The sequence below is a fragment of the Canis lupus genome, chromosome 8 (genome assembly GCF_011100685.1).
Source record: "Canis lupus familiaris isolate Mischka breed German Shepherd chromosome 8, alternate assembly UU_Cfam_GSD_1.0, whole genome shotgun sequence".
NCBI classification, from domain to species: domain Eukaryota; kingdom Metazoa; phylum Chordata; class Mammalia; order Carnivora; family Canidae; genus Canis; species Canis lupus.
The window spans coordinates 36567635-36592396 of record NC_049229.1 but is presented as its reverse complement, the minus strand read 5'-3'; the positions used below and the strand labels follow the sequence as shown (position 1 = coordinate 36592396).

The window sequence follows — 24762 nt, the reverse complement described above, 5'->3', positions numbered from 1 at the left end:
ACGTATATATTTGCTAATTTGAAGAATGAATGAATGCCCAGGTGGGAATGCCCCGCATGTGACTGGATGCAGGAAGCTGACACTCACAAGAGAGTTCTGGGCTGCAGACATAGACTTAGGGGTAGAGAGCGACAGGCAGAGTGAAATCCCCAGATGAACACATGTGAATGAGAATAGCAGTGGGCTGAACACTGACCCTGGTGAATACGAACTGGAAGGAGAGAGAAAAGCCCAAAGATACAAAGAAGGAAGAGTCAGGGAGGTGCAAAGATGATCAGCACACTTCAGAAGTCAAAAAGTGTAGCACCATGAGTTGGAGTGATAAGCATTATCATATGCAACCGAGATGTCCAGAATGATAAGGACTACTGCTAACTGGACTTGGCACTACAGATGTCCTTGGTGACTTCATCAAGAGCTACTTGAGTAGAATAATGGTGAGGAAAGCCAGAAAGCTTCAGTAGCAGTTGGAGGAGAACAGAGAAGGCAAAGCAAGGGAGAGAGTGTACAGACTATGCTGTCCAGAATTAGGATGAAAAGGATCCCTGGATGGCGCAGTGGTTTGGTGCCTGCCTTTGGCCCAGGGCGCGATCCTGGGGACCCGGGATCGAATCCCATGTCAGGCTCCCAGTGCATGGAGCCTGCTTCTTCCTCTGCCTATGCCTCTGCCTCTCTCTCTCACTGTGTGCCTATCATAAATAAAAAATAAATTAAAAAAAATTAAAAAAAAAGAATTAGGATGAAAAAGAAGAAATAAACTGGAATTACCCCATGAAGGTGCTGGCGGACTTTTAGGATGAGGAGGCTTGGCATGTTTACAGGTTGGAGAAAACAACCAGGAGTAAGGGAAATGGAGAAGTTAGAGTAGGGAAGCAGAGTCCTTGAAGAAGCACAGGTCTTTGGCAAAAAGGACAAATATCCTCTGGGACCGAGGCTAAGGAATGAGAATGTTCTCACTCACATCCCTGGGGATCTGTTTTCAGGGAGCCTACCTGGCTCAGTCAGTAGAGCAAGTGACTCTTGATTTGAGGATCATGAGTTCAAGCCCCATGTTAGGTGTAAAGCTTACTTAAAGAAATTTTTTTTTTAAACTTGGGGATCTGTTCATCTGGGGATTTCACGCTACCTGTTGGTCTCTACCCCTGCATAATGTCTATAGCCCAGATCTCTCTCTTGTGTGTCAGGAAAGTCACATCTGATGTGATTTTCTTGGTTACATAGGAAACAAGGCCACCTGCTTACAGTGAAGGCACAGGGTAAATAGGGATCTTGAAAAGAATGATGAAGTTTGAGTCATCGTTGAAGGGAATGGGAGAAGGAGCTATAGGTGCTGACCACCACTCAGAATAGGGAACACAGACTCATGGTGGTGATTCAGGTTCTCAGAAGGAGAGTAAGTGGAACCAGATACAGTAGCAAGGTCACAGTGGAAGATTGCTGAGAAAGGACAGATACATTTCACACTGAGGAGGTATGTGAGTAGGAGAAAATCAGAGACAGAGAAGAGAGGAAGTGGTGAGGAGTAAATACAGAGTATTTATTAAGACACTTGGCTATAAAAGGAGGAAATGGGATGGTAGCCAAGGATCAAGTGAAGAATTTTCTTGCATCAGCATCACCAAAGAGAAGCAACCCATGGGGAGTAAGGGACTGCACAAGGTGTAGTCAGACAAGTGAGGAAGCGAGAATGCTAAGAGGGCAGAGAGGATGGATCTGCCCAGGGAAAGGGTATAGTCTCTGTGAGAAGAGAGGTTTCCTTGGCAACCAGCGGAAAAGCAGACAGGAGCCGGCCATACTGAAGGACAGTGGATACATACAGATAGAAGTCACTGCAGGATTTTTCTCAACAGAGTATAGAACCAGAATTTGGATGAGGAAAAAAAGACAGGCTTATAGATATAAAAGTTTTTGGAGTTCCTGAAAAACCCACAGAAGCAAACTCAAGATTTCTGCCAGGTATCTGGTTATACACCAAGAAGACATACACCAATGGATCCAGCATAATTCTCTGTCCCAGGAGCAGCACTGTTGGATGATTGCTCAGGTCTGGCATGGGCATGGCAGGCATGAAGGAAGGTCAAGGGCTCAAGTAACTCCTAGGCACCCCTGAGTTAGCACTGCAGTAATGACTCTGGGGTCTGGGCTCAAGAAAATACTGAATGGACCAGAAAGAGCTTAGGAGTGATACACATTGGTAGGGGCCAGGTTTGGGTCATATGGATTTGGTGGAAACTAAGGATTGATTGAAAAACATGCCACATTTGAGATCCAATTTGTTTCCTTTTTTAAATCTTTCATTTCTGGGATCCTTGGGTGGCGCAGCGGTTTGGCGCCTGCCTTTGGCCCAGGGCGCGATCCTGGAGACCCGGGATCAAATCCCACGCCGGGCTCCCGGTGCATGGAGCCTGCTTCTCCCTCTGCCTGTGTCTCTGCCTCTCTCGCTCTCTCTCTGTGACTATCATAAATAAATAAAAATAAAAAAAATAAAAAAATAAATCTTTCATTTCTGTATTTAACTTTTGAACATATGAAATAGTTATCATAACTTTTAATGTCTTGTCTGCTAATTCTAAGATCTGTGTTAGTTCTGGATTGCTTTCAACGGATTGATTTATCTCCCATAACAAGTTGTATTTTCTTGCTTTCTTCACACGTCTGGTAATTTTTGACTGGATGCCAAACATTGTGGATTCTACCTGTTGAGGACTGGATAGTTTTGTATTCATATAAATATCCTTGAGCTTTGTTTGGGTACACAGTTATGTTACTTGGAAATAATTTGATTCTATTGGATCTCGCTTTTTAGATTTGCTAAGTGTGCCAGAACAGTGCTCATTCCCCATAAGGCAGCCAAGACACTTCTGTGTACTCAACCCAATGCTCCATGAACCTTGAGGTTTTCCAGTCTGGCTAGTAGGAACAGGCATTACTCCTGGCCCTGTGTGAGCACTAGGAACAGTTCTTCATGATCATTCTAGATGGCTCTTTCCCTAGCCTCAGGTAGTCTCCCCATACTGACCAGCATTCAGCTGAATACTCAAAGGGGGCACTTCCTATATCTCTGGAGTTCTTTCTCTGGGCAACCGTCTCCTTCCTGGTATTCTATCCTGTGTCCTCCAGCTGCCTTACTCTTCCTAGACCCAGATCCATCTCCTCAACTCAGTAAGTCCACTGGGCTCCACCTGAGAGAGGGGAGGAGAAAACATCCAGGAATATGAGGGAGCTGCAGAAGGAGCAACTTAGCCACAACATTCCCCACCCTTTATATTCCACGGGCTAGAAAGAACTGGCATTAGAAGCAGGAAGCAAGCACCCAGATCTTGACTCTGTTTGTCTTCACAGGCAGCAACCCCTCCCCAAGACCCCTCCGGGAAAAGAGCCTTTAAAATATCTTGGTGACACCTGCCACGTTTCCCAGAAACAGTTAAGCCTGCCTTCGGCCCTTTGGATTCATACTATTCCACCTGCTAGCACCATGGAGCCAAGTAAAGAGGCTAACTAACCCCAATCCACATAAAAGGTAACTGTTTTTCAGTGCATGTTCCTCCTTTGCATGCCACAAAATTGCAATTTTGCCTCCAAAATATGCAGGAGATATTTTAATAATTAAGTAGTAGATTTAAAATGGATTTTCACTTGAATATAACACCATCTTTAATTTAAGATGGTATTGGGTGGTAGTTAAGCCCTAAACAAAACAAGCCAGCAAGCAAACAAACCCTGCTTAGGGACTCAAACAAGAGACACCATCTGGTAATACAAAGACAACCAAGCCTGTAAAATTAAAACCACAAAAGTCAACACATACTTTAACTTATAAATGAGAAAGTAATTTAATACACTAAACGCAAATATTTGGGGAGAGACCAATGCTATAAAAATATCCACATGGAGTCAACCAACCACAATTTGTGAATAAATAACAAAGTGAACAACCAGGGCTGCTCCAAGTAGATGGGCAGCACTTAGGTCAGACTGGTGACCAGATCTAACAAAATCCTGGTACTGGGACATATGTGGGAGATACGAGCCAATGCTGCCTGGTAATTTATAATGTCTTCCCTGGTATTTAATATTCGATCCTCTAGAGATAAGAAATTAACAGCAAATAGTTCAATCTTTTTTAAAAACACACCTTCTGGGACTTAGAAATGTCTTGTAAATATTAACTCATTCATCTTAACATAGCTATTAGGAGAAAACACTCATTGCAATTGTGTATCTGTGCTAAACTTAAACTATGCTAAGAAAAAAAAAAAAACAGCTGACCATGGGGGGCTGGTTTTTAATGATCCCAAAAAATAATTCCTTGGACCCACTGCTCCCTAGGACATGCTGGAAGGGGAATAGACCTCCAATCCCTATCTGTTGTCCTATGTCCCACCAACATTTATATGAAGCATCCATGGTAGTAGTGGGGCTGCCTATGATAGGGCTGGTTTCTCTTTTTCTCTCTCTCTCTCTCTCCCTCCACCTCTCCCTCTCTCCCTCTCTCCACAATCCATGATACAGTCAGTCATCACAAGGAGATGCCAGCAACATCAATCCGGGCATTAATTGGATCCTTAAGAGAAAGTGTAGCGTTGGTTCTAATGGGCAGATTTAAGAATAGGAGCAACGTATGTTCCCAAGGATCCAGCATGCAGGAAACTGAAAAAGTAGTGCTCCCCTCACAAGTAGTGATCCTTCCACATATTCTCTCCCACCCACAGCTTCGCTGATCATAATTCCTACCCAAAGCACTTCAGCATACACACCAGGATGTACTTTGTACCCTCCCAGAATATGACGTACATGTGAAGTTCAATTGCTGTCTAGGATTTGAAACAATGGCCAAGAAAAGGGGCTTATGTCATAATATTTTTCCCGGTGAATTTTAGATGATTCACCACAAAGTATGCAGAGTAAATTGGGCATGGATTTCCTTCCAAAATGGGCAGGCACATAATCTGTATCAGGTCCTAACACAGTCCTTTGTGGGTATGTGCATGTTTGTATAATCTCATGTAACCTTCCCAATAATCCTGGGAGTAGATGCCACTATCCCCATGTTTTACATATAAGTTGACCATTGCTCAAGAGCACACAGCTGGGAGTATAGGAAGCAGAGCCAGGTCTCTCTGATCTAAAGCCCATGCCCTTCTACCACCCACCCCACATCTCTAGCACAGTAAGAGATCCCCAACAGCAAATTCCAGGGGATTCCACCTGTAAGGTTCTGTTAAGGAAAGGATTGACACTAACACCAGAAAATTAGTTTGGAGGCATTCGTGAAGCTGGAAGTATCACTAAAAATGACATATTATCTAAAAAGCTTGACTTATTTCCTGCGTTAAAAAAAACAACAAAGATTGCTCTCCCTACCCTTCCCCCCAGACTCCCCAGACTAATGAGACTGCATGACCTCAGACTGGAGGCAGAAGTGCTACTGGGGTAGGATGGGATGCTCTCTCCACAATCCATGATACAGTCAGTCATCACAAGGAAATGCCAGCAACATCAATCCGGGCATTAATATAACACCAAGACAGTAACCTTTATGTTATTCAGTAAGGCACAAGTGTTTTTCAGCTGAATGTTTTTGCTGAGTCCAGCAAAGAACTGATCCTTCCCCTTAAAAGATGACTAAAATTGTGCCCAGAGGTACCGCACAGTGCTGAATACACACACTGAGCAAACACTCAGATACAAACTCAGACATGGAGACATGGAGGTGTCCAGTAAGAGGGGATTCGGACAACAAGAGGTTCTGGGGAAGTTGGTGCCCTGGAGAGCCCTGCCCTGTCTGAAGAGTTCATGGTGGGGAAATTCCAAAAACACTGTACCATGCCACATACTGGTCCATGGGCCCATTTGAATTCAAGAGCAGTTTCATGATCCCTGGTCAGAGAAAGAGGACCAAACAGACACAGACAGCACACAGTCAGTATGCTGCGTATTAGACAGAAGGCCCATAAAGACTGGATTTAAGCTGACCTTTGAGCACCCACAGAGGCTTGGATCAAGAATGGAGGAATGGGAGGCCTCCAATGGAAACACATCACACCTGAGGCAGAGGCATGAAATAAGACATGGCCTGTCACTGGGACATTTGAGCAGTGTTGTGAAACTGTCATCTCTGCATCCTGGCTGAATGCTCCCACAGGGTCCTCACTGAGGGACTAGTGGGAAATGCCAGAGTACTACTGAATCATCACGTATTAATATATTTCACAACACTGAAGAGGGTTCTCTCCCAGAATTAAGCTTCAGTCTTTGTCAGTGAATCCTTCCTAAAGTCCTCTATTAGAAAGAATTCCGTCGGGCTCCCGGTGCATGGAGCCTGCTTCTCCCTCTGCCTGTGTCTCAGCCTCTCTCCTCTCTCTGTGTGACTATCATAAATAAATAAAAATTAAAAAAAAATTATAAAAAAATGGGATCCCTGGGTGGCGCAGCGGTTTGGCGCCTGCCTTTGGCCCAGGGCGCGATCCTGGAGACCCGGGATCGAGTCCCACGTCGGGCTCCCGGTGCATGGAGCCTGCTTCTCCCTCTGCCTGTGTCTCAGCCTCTCTCCTCTCTCTGTGTGACTATCATAAATAAATAAAAATTAAAAAAAAATTATAGAAAGAATTCCTCCAGGTATTGTTACCTGGGCAGATTTTCTTTTCTTTTTTTTTCTTTTTTTTTTTTTTTTTAGTTATGAAAATATCACAAGTTTTAGAACAGTTCCATCACCTCTAAAAGCACCACTTCCATCAGCTCTAGGCAACCACTAATCTACTTTTTATCTCTATTGCTTTGTCTGTTACAGGCAGTTCATATTAATGGAATAATACAAAAAATATGGAATGCTTCATGAATTTGCATGTCATCCTTGCACAGGGGCTATGCTAATCTTCTCTGTATCATTCCAGTTTTAGTATATGTGCTGCAGAAGCAAGCATACCTGGATGTATTTTAAGTAGGTGTTCAATGTGATGGTGGTACCCAGATATGTAGTCCCTTCTACAGAATGGCACCTAAACAATTTGTATAAGAGTTACGATACCCAAACTCATCATCTGAGTTTTCATTACTAAAATCCTCATAATAGTAATATTGATATAGGTAAACAGACTGAGCACCTTTAAATTAGTCCCTTCTCTGACATTCCTCCCTGCTTAAAACTACCCTACTCCTGGGATCCCTGGGTGGCGCAGCAGTTTAGTGCCTGCCTTTGGCCCAGGGCACGATCCTGGAGACCCAGGATCGAATCCCACATCGGGCTCCCGGTGCATGGAGCCTGCTTCTCCCTCTGCCTATGTCTCTGCCTCTCTCTCTCTCTCTCTGTGTGACTATCATAAATTTAAAAAAATAAAATAAAATCTTTAAAAAAAAAAACAAACTACCCTATTCCTGCCCTCCAGGTGAATGGTTGCTGTTTTCACTTTCTGAGTATTAGAAACATACCATGCAACAACATATGCAATAAAAATCAGGTACCAGATAAAAGTGAGATCTTGCAGCTGATGCAGGTCATGAACCTGACTGACAAGCTACTCCAATCACAGTTTGACACAGTAAATCCAGATAGAGATCCATCACCAATGAAGCAAAGATCAACACTGATGGAGCCATGACCAGCCTTTGGAAAAATCGATGACGCCTTCAAATATTTCTGCAAACAACCCTCTTCAGGACATGGAAAAAGTGTTGAAAAAGTCATCATGAAGTGGAAAATGTTATCATGCCTTCCAATCAGTCAGGAAAGTACACAACTGAGTTATTTAATCTGTTCTTGGTTCTAAGAATTAGCATAAAGGGGTCGTTATAACCTAAACACTAATGTAAGAAGAAATGGACTTTCTTAATTTCTGTCATAATTTTTAAAGGCAGAGTACCAATCAAACCTTTTAAAACATGTATTTTATTTTAAACATCTTATTTATTTATTCATGAGAGACACACAGAGAGAGAAGCAGAGATATAGACATAAGCAGAGGGAGAAACAGGCTCCCCACAGGGAGCCTGAAACAGGACTCAATCCCAGGACCCTGGGATCATGACCTGAGGCAAAGGCAGGCGCTCAACCACTGAGCCACCCAAGTATCCCTAAAACATGTATTTTCAAAATGTTGGCTTCCATTATAACTGGAAGCACTTTAAATTGCCTTTTCCTGAACCTGATTACTCTAAAAGTAGGGAAATCTGTAGTCCAACAGCTGATAGGTAGGGCAGCTACTTATCTTTCCCAGCCTACCTTTGCCACTTTCAAGCCTGGCTTGAGTCTCAGCATTAGCCTTGAGTGTTTGCAGCCGTTAGAGACACTAGCAAGGCCCTTAACCTCTGAGCCTCATTTTGTCCTCCTAAAAGCACAGGAACTGTGTAACCTGACCTAGCTTTGTCATGGTATTTTTAAAGCTCTTGGGAAAAAAAAACAAAACAAAACAAACAAAACAAAACAAAAAAAAAAACCCTGATGTTTTATCAACTCTTAAAAGACTACACCAAAGTAATATACTCCCCTCTGTGTTTTTTTTTCTACTTTTTTTTTTTCAATTAGCAAAACTTCCAGTCGCCAAAACTTTCCATTAATCACATTAAATGTGATTTGGGATACAACAGGGGTGTCAAAATTTGGTCAATCATTAGAACCAGGCAAATTGTCAATTAGGAATCTGTTTCCCAGGCCTCTTCCTCAGAGATTCTAATTCAGTCTGGGGCCTGAGAATTGCATTTTTCAAAATTCTCAAGTGATTTCATTGCTCTAGAATAGATCCTTTCTTGCCATCTCACAGTTTTTAAAGGCTCTATTTTCAGTACTTGATAAATCCCAATCCAAGGACTCAAATATTGGAAGTATACTCATTTACACGAAACAGGAAGTATCATCAAAACTCAGTTAAGAACTAGCTTCTAAAAGTTATGTACTAAGTCCCTACAGCATGCCCAGACCAAGTTTCAATCTATTTACCTCCCCAAATGTTTAACAGATGTATCACTAACATTAATTAAAACTTCATAATAAATGATAGTTCCCACCATGCTGAAGAACAGAAGACTCCAGCTAAGCCTAAGTTTTCCATGTTTTAAGTGGGTGAGGTACATAAGAGTAATTTCTTATTAACCCACAAATAGATTTGAATGATAGCTAATTATATTGAGAGGTGCATGAACTTGTTATATATCTCTAAACAGTCGATTTAAACTTTTAATACTTACTAAGCTGTGTAATGGATCCTAATTTAGCTTAGAACAATGGGAAACCACAATTGAGTTCAGAGAACTTGGGAAAGTCTTCATGATGAACTTAAACTATTTTAGCCTTTAGCAACTTACATTAAATCATTGTAAATGGATGTAATACGGTGCTCTTGGAGACCCCAGCCAAAGTGGAAAATCAGCCAGTATCAAATATAGGTGAACTTCACTTAAGCAACATGGCATGCTCCTGAATAGGTAAGTGACATTAACAGGGTGTTGACCTTGTGCCAATAACGATGCAGGGCACCTCCCCAGGACCTCAAGCCCAGCCATGTTCCTCAGCTACAAGTCAGACTCACCAACCATCCTCCCCGCCAACACACACATACAACTTAGGGTCTTTGTACTTCTGTTCCCTCTTCCCCATACAGCCCCACAGTCCACTCCCTCTCTCCTTCCAGATCTCTGGATCAAAGGTCATCTAATCTGAATAGAACAACACACACAACCCTTCTCTCTGTCCTGACTCTGCCTTATTTTTTCATAGCACTTACCACCTAGCATATTACATTAATTATCTAAGAGTTTGTCATCTCCTGCACACCAAATTTTGAATTCTGTGAGAACCAGTGTCAGTGCATAAATACCCCCTGTGTGTATAAATGGATACTCCTTTTGATCCAGTGGACCCAAGTGGTAATCATTTAGAAGTATTGCTCAACATGGTACATTTTGTAACCAAATGTAAATTCACAGAGGCAGAAACTGATTTTCTCCAAAATAATGTGAGAAATTGCTACTTACAAAAATCTAAGGCAATCTATGACATATGCAAAGAATGTGCCTGCAAACCTAGGCTGCTATGCCCCCACCCACACACTTATACTCTCAACCTCCTGCAGGGTGTCACTCAGCACTGACTTGAGGCCCTAAAGAGCAATCTCAAACATCAAATGAAATCTTGATGCCCAAGATCAGTTTCAAGGGAGAAGGAAGAAATGGGTCTTCCTCCTCTCTACCTGCCCACTGACAACAGGGCATTACTAGGGAAGATCTAGTAAGAAAAGTCATGCCAAGATAACTGGCTGTTCATTTGAAACAGAAAGAGCAGAGATCAGAGGTCCCTAGAAATGAGATTGAAGCATAATGAAAATAGACTCTGGAGCAATTAATTTTTCTATCAAAAAATTAAATCATTTCTATTTTATACCCAAATCTCAGTTCCACTGAGAGAATACCACATTAAGGTAATTTTAAAAAATGAAGTTTGTAATAAGCGAGTGCCCCATGAAGCAAATCTACTAATACTTCCATCCACAGATCTCTGAGCTATTTTTGAGGTTTAGCTTCCAGTGCTTACACCCCTGACCACTTGCTCAGAAGTATTGTGACTGCCTTGTTCTGCTCGAATCAAGCAAAAGTGCAGCATAAAGCTACCCTGAACAGCCATTTCCAAAGTTAGAAACCACCAGAGGCTTCTGGTTGTTTGGGTGTCACTTCCTGACCTTCCTATTTCTATGAGAAAGGGCTTGTAACAAAAACTAGCTGAAAAAGCACATTGCACAGTAAAAATAATTAGAACAGGATTATGGGTTCAAAAAATCACTGAATTATTCTTTGAGAACTAATTGAAAAATTCTGAACAAAACCATCAATAGTCAATGAAAATAAGAGAAGCAGTCAGGATGAAGCCAGTGATGACTGTGGTATAACTATGCAAATACAGCTATCATACCCTAAGTTCAACTTAAATGTTTTTTAATTCCTTCTGAGTTCTAGTTTAAGATCTGCGTTAAGAGTACCTATTGATAATCATGGTAAAACTTGAGCAAATCTCAAGTCCAATCTTCCCAGAACTCTCTGATCCATGCCTAAGATCTAAGAATATGGGCCCTTTCCCAAGTAAACATCAATCTTCAGGTTTAAGAACAAGGAATCCAAGGAAAGCCTTACAAAAACAGATCATCGCAAAAGATGACACAACTCTGAGGAGAATGATTTTATACACCTAGAGGACCATATTTCTTCGGTAGAATAAAAAAGACAAGACAAAATGCCTCCCAGACAACTGGGTGGCCTAGAAGGATACTGTACCGGACCTCAGCATCGCAAGCTGAGCTGTGCATGGGTTTATTATCCCAGGAGACCACACTTATTATCCAGGAGACCACAGCCATCAGTGTCTCTGTGCTAAATTCACCATTTACATCCTGAGCATCACATCTGCCTCAGAAATTTGGTGTGGGTAGCAAACGACATAAGATAAGGGACTGCATGAATATAGAGAGGTTACCAATTATTAGGATAAGAAGCCATCCAGTTTCCAGAGAGAAAATAAAACAAGGGCTAATGCTGCTATTTGTCAGATTACAGCCTAGCCCAGTATCTGGTCCACAGAAGCATTTAATAAATGAGCTGGCTGTGATGGAGCAGACAATCTATGACACCAGACAATTAGTCTTGCTCCCTTAAAAATATCAGTTCTTCCATTTCTAGTTATCCTTCTTTTCTCCCTTCATCAAAGTCTCTTTCTTTCTTTCCTGCCCTGTCTTCAAGCTGGCATTCACTTCCAGCAGTAGCCATAGAACTGCTTGGACAAAACTGAAATGGTCACTCATTTCTCAGGCTGACTATACCAAAGGAATAAAAATTTTTATAAGAGCTAAATTTAAAGCAAATTAAATCGACACGCTGTCACCTAGCATGAAACACAAGAAAGAAATCCTGAAAATTAACTTCCAACAGAGATAACTCTTTTCCCTTTAAAAATGATATGCACTGTGAGTAGTAGATACAGTGAGAAACTGTGGGTTGCAGCTTTCAAACGGTAACATGTCTCATCTGCCTTGCTGCATGTGGCCACAATGATTTAGCCAAGAACTTCACTATTTGTAAACCAATGGTTTGACACAGGAAATTTGAGCTAAAAACTGAGGCAATGGTAGAAAGAAAAAGAAAGAAAGAAAGAAAGAAAGAAAGAAAGAAAGAAAGAAAGAAAGAAAGAAAGAAAGAAAGAAAGAAAGAGAAAAGAAAGAAAAGAAAAAAGAAAAGAAAAGAAAGAAAAGAAAGAAAAGAAAAGAAAAGAAAAGAAAAGAAAAGAAAAGAAAAGAAAAGAAAAGAAAAGAAAGAAAAGAAAAGAAAAGAAGATTAGAATCTTACTCTACACAATGATGCACTGCTTTGGCAGAAAGAATCAGCAGATACCAAAATTCAAGTATATCTTCCATATTCTCCTTAGGAATCAGTCCCAAGTAATATAATAAGTCTGAAAGAAGGGAGCAGTTCAAAGTTTTAGCAAAGGTTTCTTTATTTAAATATTTTATTTATTTATTTGAAAGAGAGAAGAGAGAGAGAGAGACCACAGGGGTGGTGGTAGGAGGGGGCAGGGGGAAAGAAAGAGGGACAAATTGACTTCACCCTGAGTGCGGAGCCCCTCATGAGGCTCAATCTCACGACCTAAGACCAGGACCTGAGATCAAATCAAGAGTCAGAGGCTCAACCAACTGAGCCATCCAGGAGCCCCTTTAGCAAACTTTCTAGACAAGCATCAAATCCACCAATGACAGGTGTTTTGTCAGGTGGTATTTTTGTTTGTTTTTTAAGAAGTGACCTTTCTCCCACCGAAAACAAAACTGGTACAGAATACCTTCAAGCATGCTTGGGAAATTCTGGGGAAAAAAGCATGCCTACTCAGAACTTCTGTCTTACTATTTTCATAAAGATACTTCTACCATTAATTCTTTTGATTTACTTTATTCTTTTAGGAAACTATCTTAAAATTAAACTTTGCAAGTACAAAATGTTATGTAATTGTTAGTAGGAGATGATTTACTTGTCATTCATTTTAAGTAATAATTTTACGATGGAATGAAGGGCATTATCTTACTCATCTCTTCCTACCTGCAGTTTTTGACTGTCACGGCTTAATATTTATTTAGAACTTTTAAACAAAAGTACTGAAGTACCTTAGTCATTTAAAAAAATTTTAACTTGCCTCTTCATAATACATTAAAATTGGAAATTAATGATCAAACATATACAGACCAAAAAAAAAAGAGCCAACACCAGCTTTAATTTATAAAAGAGGAGAAGCAATATGGATTTAAAGTTAAAGGATCATTTTGATGTTATAAAGGCAACCCAGATTCTTTTATTATATTTTATTTATTTATTTATGAGAGATACAGAAAGAGAGGCAGAGACACAGGCAGAAGGAGAAGCAGACTCCATGCAGGGAGACTGACATGGGACTCGATCCCAGGTCTCCAGGATCACGCCCTGGGCTGAAGGCGGCGCTAAACTGCTGAGCCACCCGGGCTGCCCAAGGCAACCCAGATTCTGTTTTTTGTCTAGGAAATAGATAATGTTTTTAATGTATAGTTTTATCTTAATTTTTTACTTCTTATTAAATACAATTTCAAACACATGCAGAAGTAAAAGAGTACTTTAAATAAACCAGTATGTAACCAACACCCAGCTTCATCAATCAATTCATGGATAATCTGATTTCATATGTACCCCATTCCCTCCTCCCACCACTTAATTATTCTAAATTAATCTCAAGTATCAAATAATTTCACCAGTAAATACTTCACAATGTATCTCTAATAGATGCCCTTTTTGTTTTAAACAACTGCAATACCACAATCATACCTAAATAACATTAACAAATTTTTAATATCATCAAGTGTCCAGTTACTGTGCCCATTTCCTTGGTTGTCTCCTGAGAGTTACTGCTTTATAGTTTGTGTTGAATTGGGATAAAATATGGTCCATATACTGAAACTGGTTAGTATGTCTCTCTTCTGTTATTTTGGTTTTCTCTCCTTTCTTTTCTTCTAATTCTTGGTTGAAAAAAAACGTCTCTCCCATGACATCTTTTTCTTTTTTGAGAGAGAGACATGGCAGTGGGGAGGGGCCCAGGGAGAGAGAATCTTAAGTAGGCTCCCCATCCAGCAGAGTCCAATGAGAGACTCCATCTCATGACCCTGAGATCATGACCTGAGCTGAAATCAAGGGTGGGACCCTCAACCAACTGAGCCACCTAAGTGCCTCTCTCATGTGTCATTTAAAATGTCCCCTGTGTCCTGTATTTCCTTTAACCTGGTGGTTAGATCTGGAAGCCTGACAAGATTTAGGCATGACTTTTTTTAAGCAAGGCTACCTCACAGATGGGGGTGTGGCATGCTTCCAATAGGAGGCATGTAATGTCTGCTTCTTTTTCTGGGGACCAACCATTGAAGTCTGAGGTACCCTGAGGCCAGGCAAACTTCACTTATGCAAACTAAATCTTAAAATCTGACAGCATATTTCTTAACAGCACAACAATGCATCAACATCTTTTTTGATTTGTTCTCACCTGAGATATCACTACTTTAATTTGTTACTTCTCTTCCAAGGAGAGCAGTTACCAATTCGTGTTCATGTATTTTCATCACTTTCCTTTATCCTTTACCTCAATCTTTTTTTTTTTTTTTTTTTTTTGGGTGGGGGGGTCACTCCACTCTTCCGAGTAAAAACTAGTCCAACATAGTGACAATGATCCACATGGCCAGATTCGGCCATTCTGTCAGCACCCAGTGGCTGCATTAAAAGCTATGTTTGTTTCATCACCATAATAAATTTCAACTTGATTAGGTTGCACATCCAGTTGTTAGCTCCAGAAAGGTTTAGCCTTTAGAATGAAATCAAGACTGACATGAGATAGCTTTTTCAAAATAACAAATCACTTCATCTGTGTCTAACTTCAGCAGCACTGGTTAGGGGAATTCTGCATCTGCTCAAGAGTAACCCCTTTCTTAAGATGAACAATGGTGATGGGTTTCTGATCTAGTGGATAACTTTATGCCTTCCGCTGAGAGAGAGACTTCCACTAAGAGTTTTTCTTGTTCCGCCTTAATTCAGTGGAGACAGCCCTCACTGTAAGTTTTTGAGATTTATCTGTTCTTCTTACCCCAGCATTAATAAACCTGCACACAGAACATTGTACCAAACCCCAAAACTACTACAGTTGACACTAATTCAAACATTACTTTTCAAAGCCTTTTGTGTTCTGTTCTGTATTCAAACTTCATTGTAACACATTTTGATGTCAATTTGGAAAACATTGTACCATCTGATGAAGCAGTCTCTGGCATACAGTAAGCGCTCAAATATTACTGAGTGAGTCATGAATATATAAACAAAATAGGTGTCCATTAAGTAAACCTTCAACACAGCTTGAGTGAGTTTGACAGATTATAACCTGTGAGCCAGAGTCTTTAGGTGCTGGTGTTTCACAGAGATCTGCTATTGGTCAGCCTTGGTTTGGGTCTCTAAATCTTCTCACTGGGCCTCTTTATCTATGGATCTCTTACTGACACCTAGAGCTACATCTTGGGACCAGATCTCTTGCCAGACTCCAGACTCTTATTTCCAATTCCTCCTAGACATCTCCACCTGGGTTTCCCACAAGCATTTCAAACTCCGCCTATTCAAACCTGAATTCAGCACTGTCCATCTGTATATTTCTACCCCGGTGAATGACTCCACAACATCATCCTTACTCACCGGTAACATGCAGTGAGTTGCCAATTCCAGTTGGTTATCCTATGTATACATGTCATATAGCTGTCCCCTTCTCTATCCATCCCCACAGATGCCAACTGAACCCAGGCTCTGCTAATCTCTCTCTTACATGACTTTAATAGTGTCTTAATCGCTTTCCACACTCTTGTTTCCTTTTATGCTCAAACATGCCCTTGCTCCCAGGCCCTTGAACCTATTACTACCAAATCAGATCTTACTTCTCTCTGCTTAGAACCCTTCATTGGCAACCCCATCACCTCCACTAACTTAAAAGGACTGTGACCACGTAATTTATCTTCTAGCCTGGGACTCTTTCAGAGTGAAAGGTGGCACTGTTCACAGTTACACTGGTACAGCAGCCAAAACTAAGGCAAACCTTCACAGAAGACCCTCCCACATCTCCCCCATGTTCCCCAACCTCTGAAAACAACCCACTACTTTCAGTTTCTGGAAACTGTCACTGCTCTCTCATCTCAGTGCTTCTATACAAACTGTCTTGCCCTCTTAAACTATCCTCCCCTCCTGGTGCATTTCTACTTATCACTTGAACTTGCTCTAAATATCATCTCCCCTGCGAAGCTTTTTCTAAAACCTTCTGGCTGATCTGATTACATACTCCCAGGTGCCAACATCATGCCTTGGGCTCGTTCCCATGGCAGGACATAGGCCCCTGCCCTGTACACATGGGGTGCATCTGCTCCCCCTCGATGAGCTCCCTCGAGAGAGTGTCTTAAGTCTTGTCCATTTTTATCTCCCTAGCATCTATGGTGAATAGCAAGTCTGTTCCTGGCAGATATGGGCCATGTCATTCCTCAGTCATGTCTTACATTTAATAAAAACTGTTTGCCTTAGCTGCTATTTCAGCATAACTAATGAAAGATAAGAAAATGAGAGAGGAAGAAATGAGAAGTAGTCAGTAGCTCCTAATACCAGCCCTGTATATCACAGATCACTGCCACATTTAAACAATTTCTTTTTTAAGGAAAACTTTGGAATTATAGAATCTGATCTAGTGGCAAAACTCCTATAGGAGCCTATGAAAGAAAATAGGCATGGAGATAAACCCACGGCATAGTTGTCATTGTTCACTAAATTCTTGAAGCTTCTAGTATAAAAAAATAAATCCGTCAAAATAAAACAAAACTGCTGAGTATTCACAGGGTCCCAGGCAAGGGTGGGGAGAATGACAGGAATCTTGCTACCGTGACAATAGAAACATGGAAATGGGAATCCCACTAGCACACTTTTTTTCACAAGCACTCTACAATTTCCAAAGCACTACACATTTTAACATCTGATCTTCAAAATCACAGCCTAAGATGCACTTTGAGACTCAACCAACATTTCTCAAGCTTTGGCCAACCCATTGGGATCCTAAGCCAATGCTCCTCTAGCAGCCTGGGAACACTGGGCAGGCCTGACTTTATAGTGCTTTCTTATGCAAAGCCCTTCAGCATCCAAGATAAGAACTAGAGCTCCAAATGTTCTATCACCAACCTGTCATTTTATGGCCGGGAATAATCTAAAGTGGCTGCCAGGAGTGAAGCCAAGCCAGGGACATTCTCACAATGCCAGGCCCCGGCTGCTGCCACAGCTGTAGCAGGTGCGTGGTGGGGGCTCCATTCCATCATCCTCTGTGTGTAACACACACACAGAGGCAGTTATCACGTCATCTGCATTTGACAATGGAGCTGTGCTCTAAAGCAACAGCAATGTGCAAGCTCAAGCTGAGGCCCAGCCTCAGAGCCAAATTGATAAGACAATGCTCCTATAGAGAAGAGATCTGAGGTTCTAAAATATATCCCACACATAGATGCTACAGCTCCTGAAGTGTCAATGTTCAAAATCTATTTCTCGTGGAAAAAACATCAGTTTTAGCATCTTTTAAAACACACAGACACACCTAAGAGGGGTAGAGCACTAAGATATTGATCACTATCACTTCAGTGTGAATTAGCCCATGAATTCACTATCTTCCCTATTAGCAACTGTTCCTAGAGAGAGGAGATCACCAGACATCTTAAAGGAGTAAGAGACAGTTAAAAGCAGAGAGCAAGAAGGACTAACATAAAGGGGAGGTGGGATTCCCAAAGATGAACTCAGCTAGCCTCACATTTACCCAGCATCACCTCTAAAAGATAAACGATTGCAATGACCTGGTAAGAACTCACCCCTACTAATATTTGGCATTCCTTCCTTATCACTAAAACTAATAAATGAATATAAGAACATCCACAAGTATTCTGGTACCAGCGTTCTAGTATTTCAATTAAGGAAGATAGAACCATAATATAATTTAGTCCTGGAGAGGAGAAGGAGGAGGAGGTGGAGGGGGAGGAGGGGGGGGAGGGGGAGGAGGAAGGGGAGACGGGGGAGGAGGAGGGGGAGAGGGAGGAGGAGGAGGGGGAGGGGGAGAGGAGGAGTAGGGGGAGGAGGAGAAGAAGAAAAAGAAGAAAAGTCATATAATGACTACAGCACAACAGGACCCGGTCTTCTGTCCATGGCCCTACTCCATTGGTCTCATGTAACATTAGTGCAGAGCACTGAGAATCTCACCCACTCCTCACTCTGCCTCTTAGCTTATGGCTGGGTTTGTCTATACCATGGTTTTGCCCATGTCCCGTGTACTGTGAGAATGTTCTAACAACAGTGTTCTGTAATCCTACGTTATATTTTGACTGAGCGTCAGTAGACTCCTTTTTCTCACAAAGCCTCCATGTACAAGATACCAAGCAAAACAAAAAGGTCATTGAGCTGATTAAACTGTAATCTGGAGAGCTTGTTCATGTCCAAGTACCCTACATATCTGCTAATTTCAATACTGGAACAAAAAGGTAAGATGCAACAACTGAGACAACAGATGGCAAAATTAAACATTAACATTAAAATAGACCTCCCACATGAACAACGGTCAGCTGAGAGGAGAGAAAAAACAAATTTCAAAAGTGTCACCAATTTGCAAAATGCCAACACCAAAAGGACAAACCATTAAACCACAGGTTTAAAAGTCTTCACAGGATTTTGTTAATGGTAGAATGGCTTTTTATAGACTAACCCTTCCACCACAAATAATTAAAGCCTTTAGAAATATATTTCAAAACAATTAGTTGAAAACACTGGAGAACAACCAAAAAAGGACAGAAATTGGAGGGAATGTGATACTTGAAAGAAGGGAATTGCGCTGGTTAAGATCCGTATTTATAGGCCATATCCCAAGGTTATTCCCCAGGCTGCATGAGGTCGAGTGAAAAGAATTCAAACAGAAAACTACAGTTTTACTGGCTTGAAGAGTGAAATGACAACATCTCAGGACTAACAGATGACTGGAAATTGAGCAGAGAAATCCTGGAAAAGATAGGCCACAGAGAGGAGAATCCCCAAATTTATAAACTCCTTCAATCTGTTCAAGCGCAATAACTAGAGCAATAATTAGAAGGCTGAGAGAAAGGAGTTGAGATGTCTGCTGTTTCCCATTGTAGGAGAGACAATTTGAAGCCCAAGTCCCACTAAGTTAAAAGAACTTAAAATACCTTGGGCTTTCCACTGAAACCCCAGCTTGGTTACGCCTTACCAGTGAACACTTATGTTTCAGGACTATGGAATTTGTCCAAGAACTAAGGGGTAAAAGTGAAAAGAGAAATCTCACTCTGAAAAGCCTTCACAATTTTAAGTGATAGCCAGTAATTTAGCTGACTGCTGGAAAATAAAGAAGAACAAAGGAGAAAAACCATATGCTCATGTCAATGATAAAGAAAAAGCCCTTGCCAAAATTTAACAGTCATTCTTGATTAAAAAAGAAAAGAGAAAAACCAAACCTATCAGAAAACTAGGACTTGAAAGAACTTCCTTGACTGTGGTGAAAAGTATATACAAAGCGCATGCAGCTAACATCATACTTATTAGGGAAAGACTAAATTCCTTCCTTCTAAAACTAGTTATGAGACAAGGTCGTCTGTCCTCAAGGCGTCCGGGCACAATAAGGCATGAAAAGGAAATAAAAGTCATAAATATTAGCAAAGAAAAAGAAAACTGCTTTATTCATAGATAACATGATTATTTACAGAGAAAATCCTAAAATATCTATGAAAGAAAGAAAGAAAGAAAGAAAGAAAGAAAGAAAGAAAGAAAGAAAGAAAGAAAGAAAGAAAGAAAGAAGACCTACTAGAATAAATGAAAAAAAATTTTTTTATTTAAATATTTTATTTTATTTATTCATGAGAGGTGCAGAGAGAGAGAGAGAGAGAGAGAAGGAGAGAGGCAGAGACACAGGCAGAGGGAAGCAGGCTCCATGCAGGGAGCCTGACGTGGGACTCAATCCCGGGTCTCTAGGATCACCGCCCGGGCTGAAGGCAGCGCTAAACCGCTGGGCCACTAGGGCTGCCCTATATGAAAATTTTTAAAAAAGATTTCATCTACCTATTCACGAGAGACACAAAGAGAGCCAGAGACAGGCAGAGAGAGAAGCAGGCTCCTCCAGGGGAGCCCAATGCAGGACTTGATGCTAGGACCCTGGGACCACACCCCAAGCTGAAGGCACAGAGCCACCCAAGCGTCCCAATAAATGAAATTCTTTAAGGCCATAGAATGCACACCCAAGAAACAAAAAATTCATTTCTATGTGCCGTTACCAATTCCAAAATAAAAATTTTAAAGTGCCATTTATAACAGCGTCAAGAGTTTAAAATACTTAGGAATACATTTTTTAAAATGTGTGCAAGATCTCTATGTTAAAAATTACATCCAATTGCTAATATTTATATGGATGAGACATTAGAGACCATCAGTAAATGGAGAAATATACCAAGTTTATGGATTTCACAATTGTTAAGATGTCAGCCCTCCTCAAATTGATGGATAGATTCAATACAACTTTAATTCAACTTTCAGTAGGCTTTCATGTGGAAATTGATAATCTGACTCTAAAACTGACATCAAAATTTAAAATACTGAGAATAGCTAAAATACCCTTCAAACAAACAAACTCATTTGGAGGATTCACACTATTTAGCCTTCAGACTTACCATAAAGCAACAGCAATGAAGATGATGTCATATTGGCATAAAGACAGACAAATAGATAATAGATCCACAGTAGGGTCAAATTATTGGTGACAGAGGTTCCAAGAAAAAAGAAAGCCTTCAACAAATGGTAGGGAATAGAACAACAGGATTGTAGTATAAGGAAAAGAAATCTCAACCCCTTCACACACAAATACTAATTTAAAAAGGAACAAAGAAAGACCTAAATATAACATAACATGGACCTAAACATAAAAGCCTGTAATCTTCTGAAAGAAAACAGGACAATATCATTGTGACCCTATGACAGATTTCTTAAAGAGGATTACAAAATGTATAAACTAGGGAAAGAAGAGATTGATAAATTGGACTTCAGAGAAATTTAAAACTTCTGCTCAAAGAACCATTAAGAAAGTGAGAAGGCAAGCCACATACTGGGAAAACATATTCACATTATAAATTTCTCACGAAGGATGCTTATTTAGAAAACATAAACAATCATAAATCAGTAATAAAAAGACAAATCGAATTTCAGAAAACAAAAGACCTGAACTGGCACTGGGGGGAAAAAATGACCAATAAGCACATGAAAAAGTATCCAACACCAGGGAAATGCAAATTAAAATCACAAAATATCATTGTATACCCACTAGAAGGTCTAAAGTTAAAGAGAATGACCATACCAAGTGTTGATGAGGATATGGAATTATTGGGATGCTCATCACTGGTGGGAGTATAAAAATACAATCACTTTAGAAAAACATGTGAGAGTTTCTTATAAAGTTGAACATATATGTCCTTTATTACCCACCAATTCCAGGGGCTACATACCTACCCAAGAGAAATGAAAGTGCACATCAAGAAAAATGTATGTACGAGAATGCATATACAGCATAATAACTCCAAATGTCCATCAAGAAGAGAATGGGTATGTAATGGAACACTTGGCAAGAAAAAGGAATAGGATGCTAATGCACACAATGACACGAGTGGTTGTCACAGAAATTATGCTGTGCACAAGAAATCAGACATGAGAGAGAATGTACTACATAGTTCCATTTATATGAGCTTCAAGGATAGACAAAACTAATCTATGGTGAAAAAAAAAAAAACCATCCCATTTATTGCCTCTGGCAGCAGGAGACTGGGAAAGGACACAGGGAACTTTCAGAGTGGTGGAAATCTTTTTTATCTTGGATCAGGGTGCTGGTGACGTGGTTGCATGCATTTGCCAAAATTCAAATTCGTCACTTCTGATCTGTTCGTTTCACTGCATATATATTACCTCAATTCTTTAAAAAAAAAAAATTAGAGAGTGGGCGGTGGGGGTGGTACCAGGAGAAGAGGAATAGAATCCCTTAAAGGACAGAATGAGATAAGAAAGAGAACATAATCCTTAAAATTTTAACACTTTCAGGGCAAACTGAAAAGTTGGCCCAAAACCAAAAATCTACAGTACAATTTGATAGACATGAATGAAAAGAGGCAAGAACCAATTCAGCTAAGATGATGATGAAGAAAATGTTAAACTCTGAGTGTGTTAAACAAATCCTGAGATTGCCAGATTTAGCCAATATATTTAATCTGGCAATCCAAACCAACAGATCATTAGAAACAAAATACCAGCCAACCCAACAGAAAACAATTTTTTTAAAAAGATTTTATTTATTTATTCATGAGAGACACACACAGAGAGAGAGGCAGAGACACAGGTAGAGGGAGCAGAAGCAGGCCCCTTGCAGGGAGCCCAATGTGGGACTCGATCCTGGGACTATAGGATCACACCCTGGGCTAAAGGTGGCGCTAAACCTCTGAGCCACAGGGCTGCCCAGAAAACAATTTTTTAAAGCATCTTTTACAAAATGCTCTTTTTATAACTTCCATGTTAAAAATTCCTACTGAGTGGGGACTAAGATTATATTTATACCAGAAACCACCCAAAACTAATCCTTACCTTCAGTGAAGCTCCCTGTTAGGGTTATTACCACAAATACCTTCCCTTCTGGCTCCAGATCCACCTAGAAAGAGAAAAGAATTGGGTGTTATATTCTAATTTCAAAGTACTTTTTGTGGGCCTCAAATAATTCTTTTTTTTTTTTTAAGATTTTATTTATTTATTCATGATAGACCCACAGAGAGAGAGGCAGAGACACAGGCAGACTCCATGCAGGAGCCTAATGTGGGACTCGATCCCGGGACTCCAGCATCATGCCCTGGGCTGAAGGCAGGCACTAAACCACTGAGCAACCCAGGGATCCCCCTCAAATAATTCTTCACAAGGAGGCCTACATGTGCAAATCACAGCCATCAACCAGACCTAAGTCTTTTTTTTTTTTTTTTTTTTTTATGATAGTCACACACAGAGAGAGAGAGAGAGGCAGAGACACGGGCAGAGGGAGAAGCAAGCTCCATGCACCAGGAGCCCGACGTGGGATTCGATCCCGGGTCTCCAGGATCGCGCCCTGGGCCAAAGGCAGGCGCTAAACTGCTGCACCACCCAGGGATCCCCTAAGTCTTTCATTCAATGGAGAAGGGACAAGAAATAAGTGCAAGTACAGGAACTTTAAAAGTGGAAAAGCAAATCTAAGGGGAACAGTTCTTTCAATGTTTCCCTTGTCTTCAGTTTTATTCTCTTCTATTTTGGCTCTTTGTGATATTATGGAGAAGCACTTGTAAACTGTCATTGTTTCTGAGCTATCCCTATCTCATGTCAGAGCAACATTTTATTAAACCAAATGGCAGGTAAGGGGTGCCTTGGTGGCTCAGACAGTTAAATGTCCGACTCTTGATTTCCACTCAGGTCATGGGATCGAGCCCCACGTTGGGCATAAATCTCAGTGGGGTGTCCGTGTGAGATTCTCTCTCTTTCTCTTTCTCTCTGCCCCTCCAACCTTTCACTCTCTCTCTTTCTCAAATATATCTTAAAAAAAAAAAAACAAACACGTGGCAGATGTATGAAATAGAGAAATAATGGCAACATACAAAGCGATAAACAAATGAGGCATGGTTAACTGCAACTTTTTCTTGTAGGAAGCAAAAAGAGGGAAGAGTACCATCTCCATCTCTACCATTTTCACCTGAGTGTAGTCCATCTTCAGCAAGCACCAGGGAAGGCAATTCAGGTACTTTGCATTCATTAATCTTGCCTGCTCATGGAGTATCAACATCCCTTAAAGCTCTTATCTATGCGCTGAGATATCAAGACATCCACTCTGCAAACCAGGCAGTTTGCAGTCTCCAGGCTAGGTCTTGTCCTCTTGCAGCATGCCTCTGGATTCAAGGCAGCACCCTCTAGACCTGCTCTGATCACACCAGCCCAGGTGGACGGGCTCTGCCCTCTTCAGGCTGAGTGCTAACCTTGAACTATCCAAGAATATCTCTAAATTGTGAGGTTCTTTTGGACCCAAATACATGAATTTACAATTGTCAAAATCTTGTCTGACACAGCTCATGACTCTATTCCTGCCTTTGACTTTTCATCAAAGAGAGAGAGGTCCACAGAAGCCAAGTACAGATACGGCTGATCATTTTTGGTAGAATATTACATTTAAATAAGCTGCAAATTACATGGCGCAGTGCCCAAACTAGATGAAGACATGGCCTCCAGCCTGACTGCCACAGCTGGTTCTGGAGTCTGGGCAAGGTCCTTAACCACCCCAAGCTTCACCATTCTCATCCAAAAGTCTGTGACGTCGCTATTCAGCATTTTTGGCATGGTTTCCATCAAATGAGCTCAAAGAACCTTGATAGTACTATTTCCTGTTTTTACTGTACCCATAGGTGACAAAGAGTGGGAAAAAAATGCATTGACCTTTCCCTAGCTTACCACCACATATTCTTTAAGGCCACACCCTGATTATATACTTTTTCAAAATAAAAGATGCCTGCTTTGTTCTGACTCAGAAAGCTTTACCTGTATAACAGCCTAGTCTTATAAACTCCCATTCCTCTGCACAAAATCTACTATCAAGGTGTTACCACACTGTAGATCACACCAACGTTCAAATCGGCTACT

At 40.8% G+C, this 24762-nt stretch overlaps 1 protein-coding gene and 1 non-coding gene across 2 annotated transcripts in view; both read right to left on the bottom strand.

The window, feature by feature from the left end:
- Positions 1-24762, bottom strand: part of PRKCH (protein kinase C eta) — a 233539-nt gene that overhangs the window by 142991 nt on the left and 65786 nt on the right. Inside the window, exon 2 of the mRNA XM_038544885.1 lies at positions 22702-22765. Within this exon, the coding sequence (XP_038400813.1) occupies positions 22702-22765 (64 nt within the window). The remainder of the gene's footprint in view (positions 1-22701; positions 22766-24762) is intronic.
- LOC119873170 lies at positions 6817-6919 on the bottom strand. The gene has a single exon (XR_005363952.1). It is a non-coding gene; the product is annotated as a U6 spliceosomal RNA (small nuclear RNA).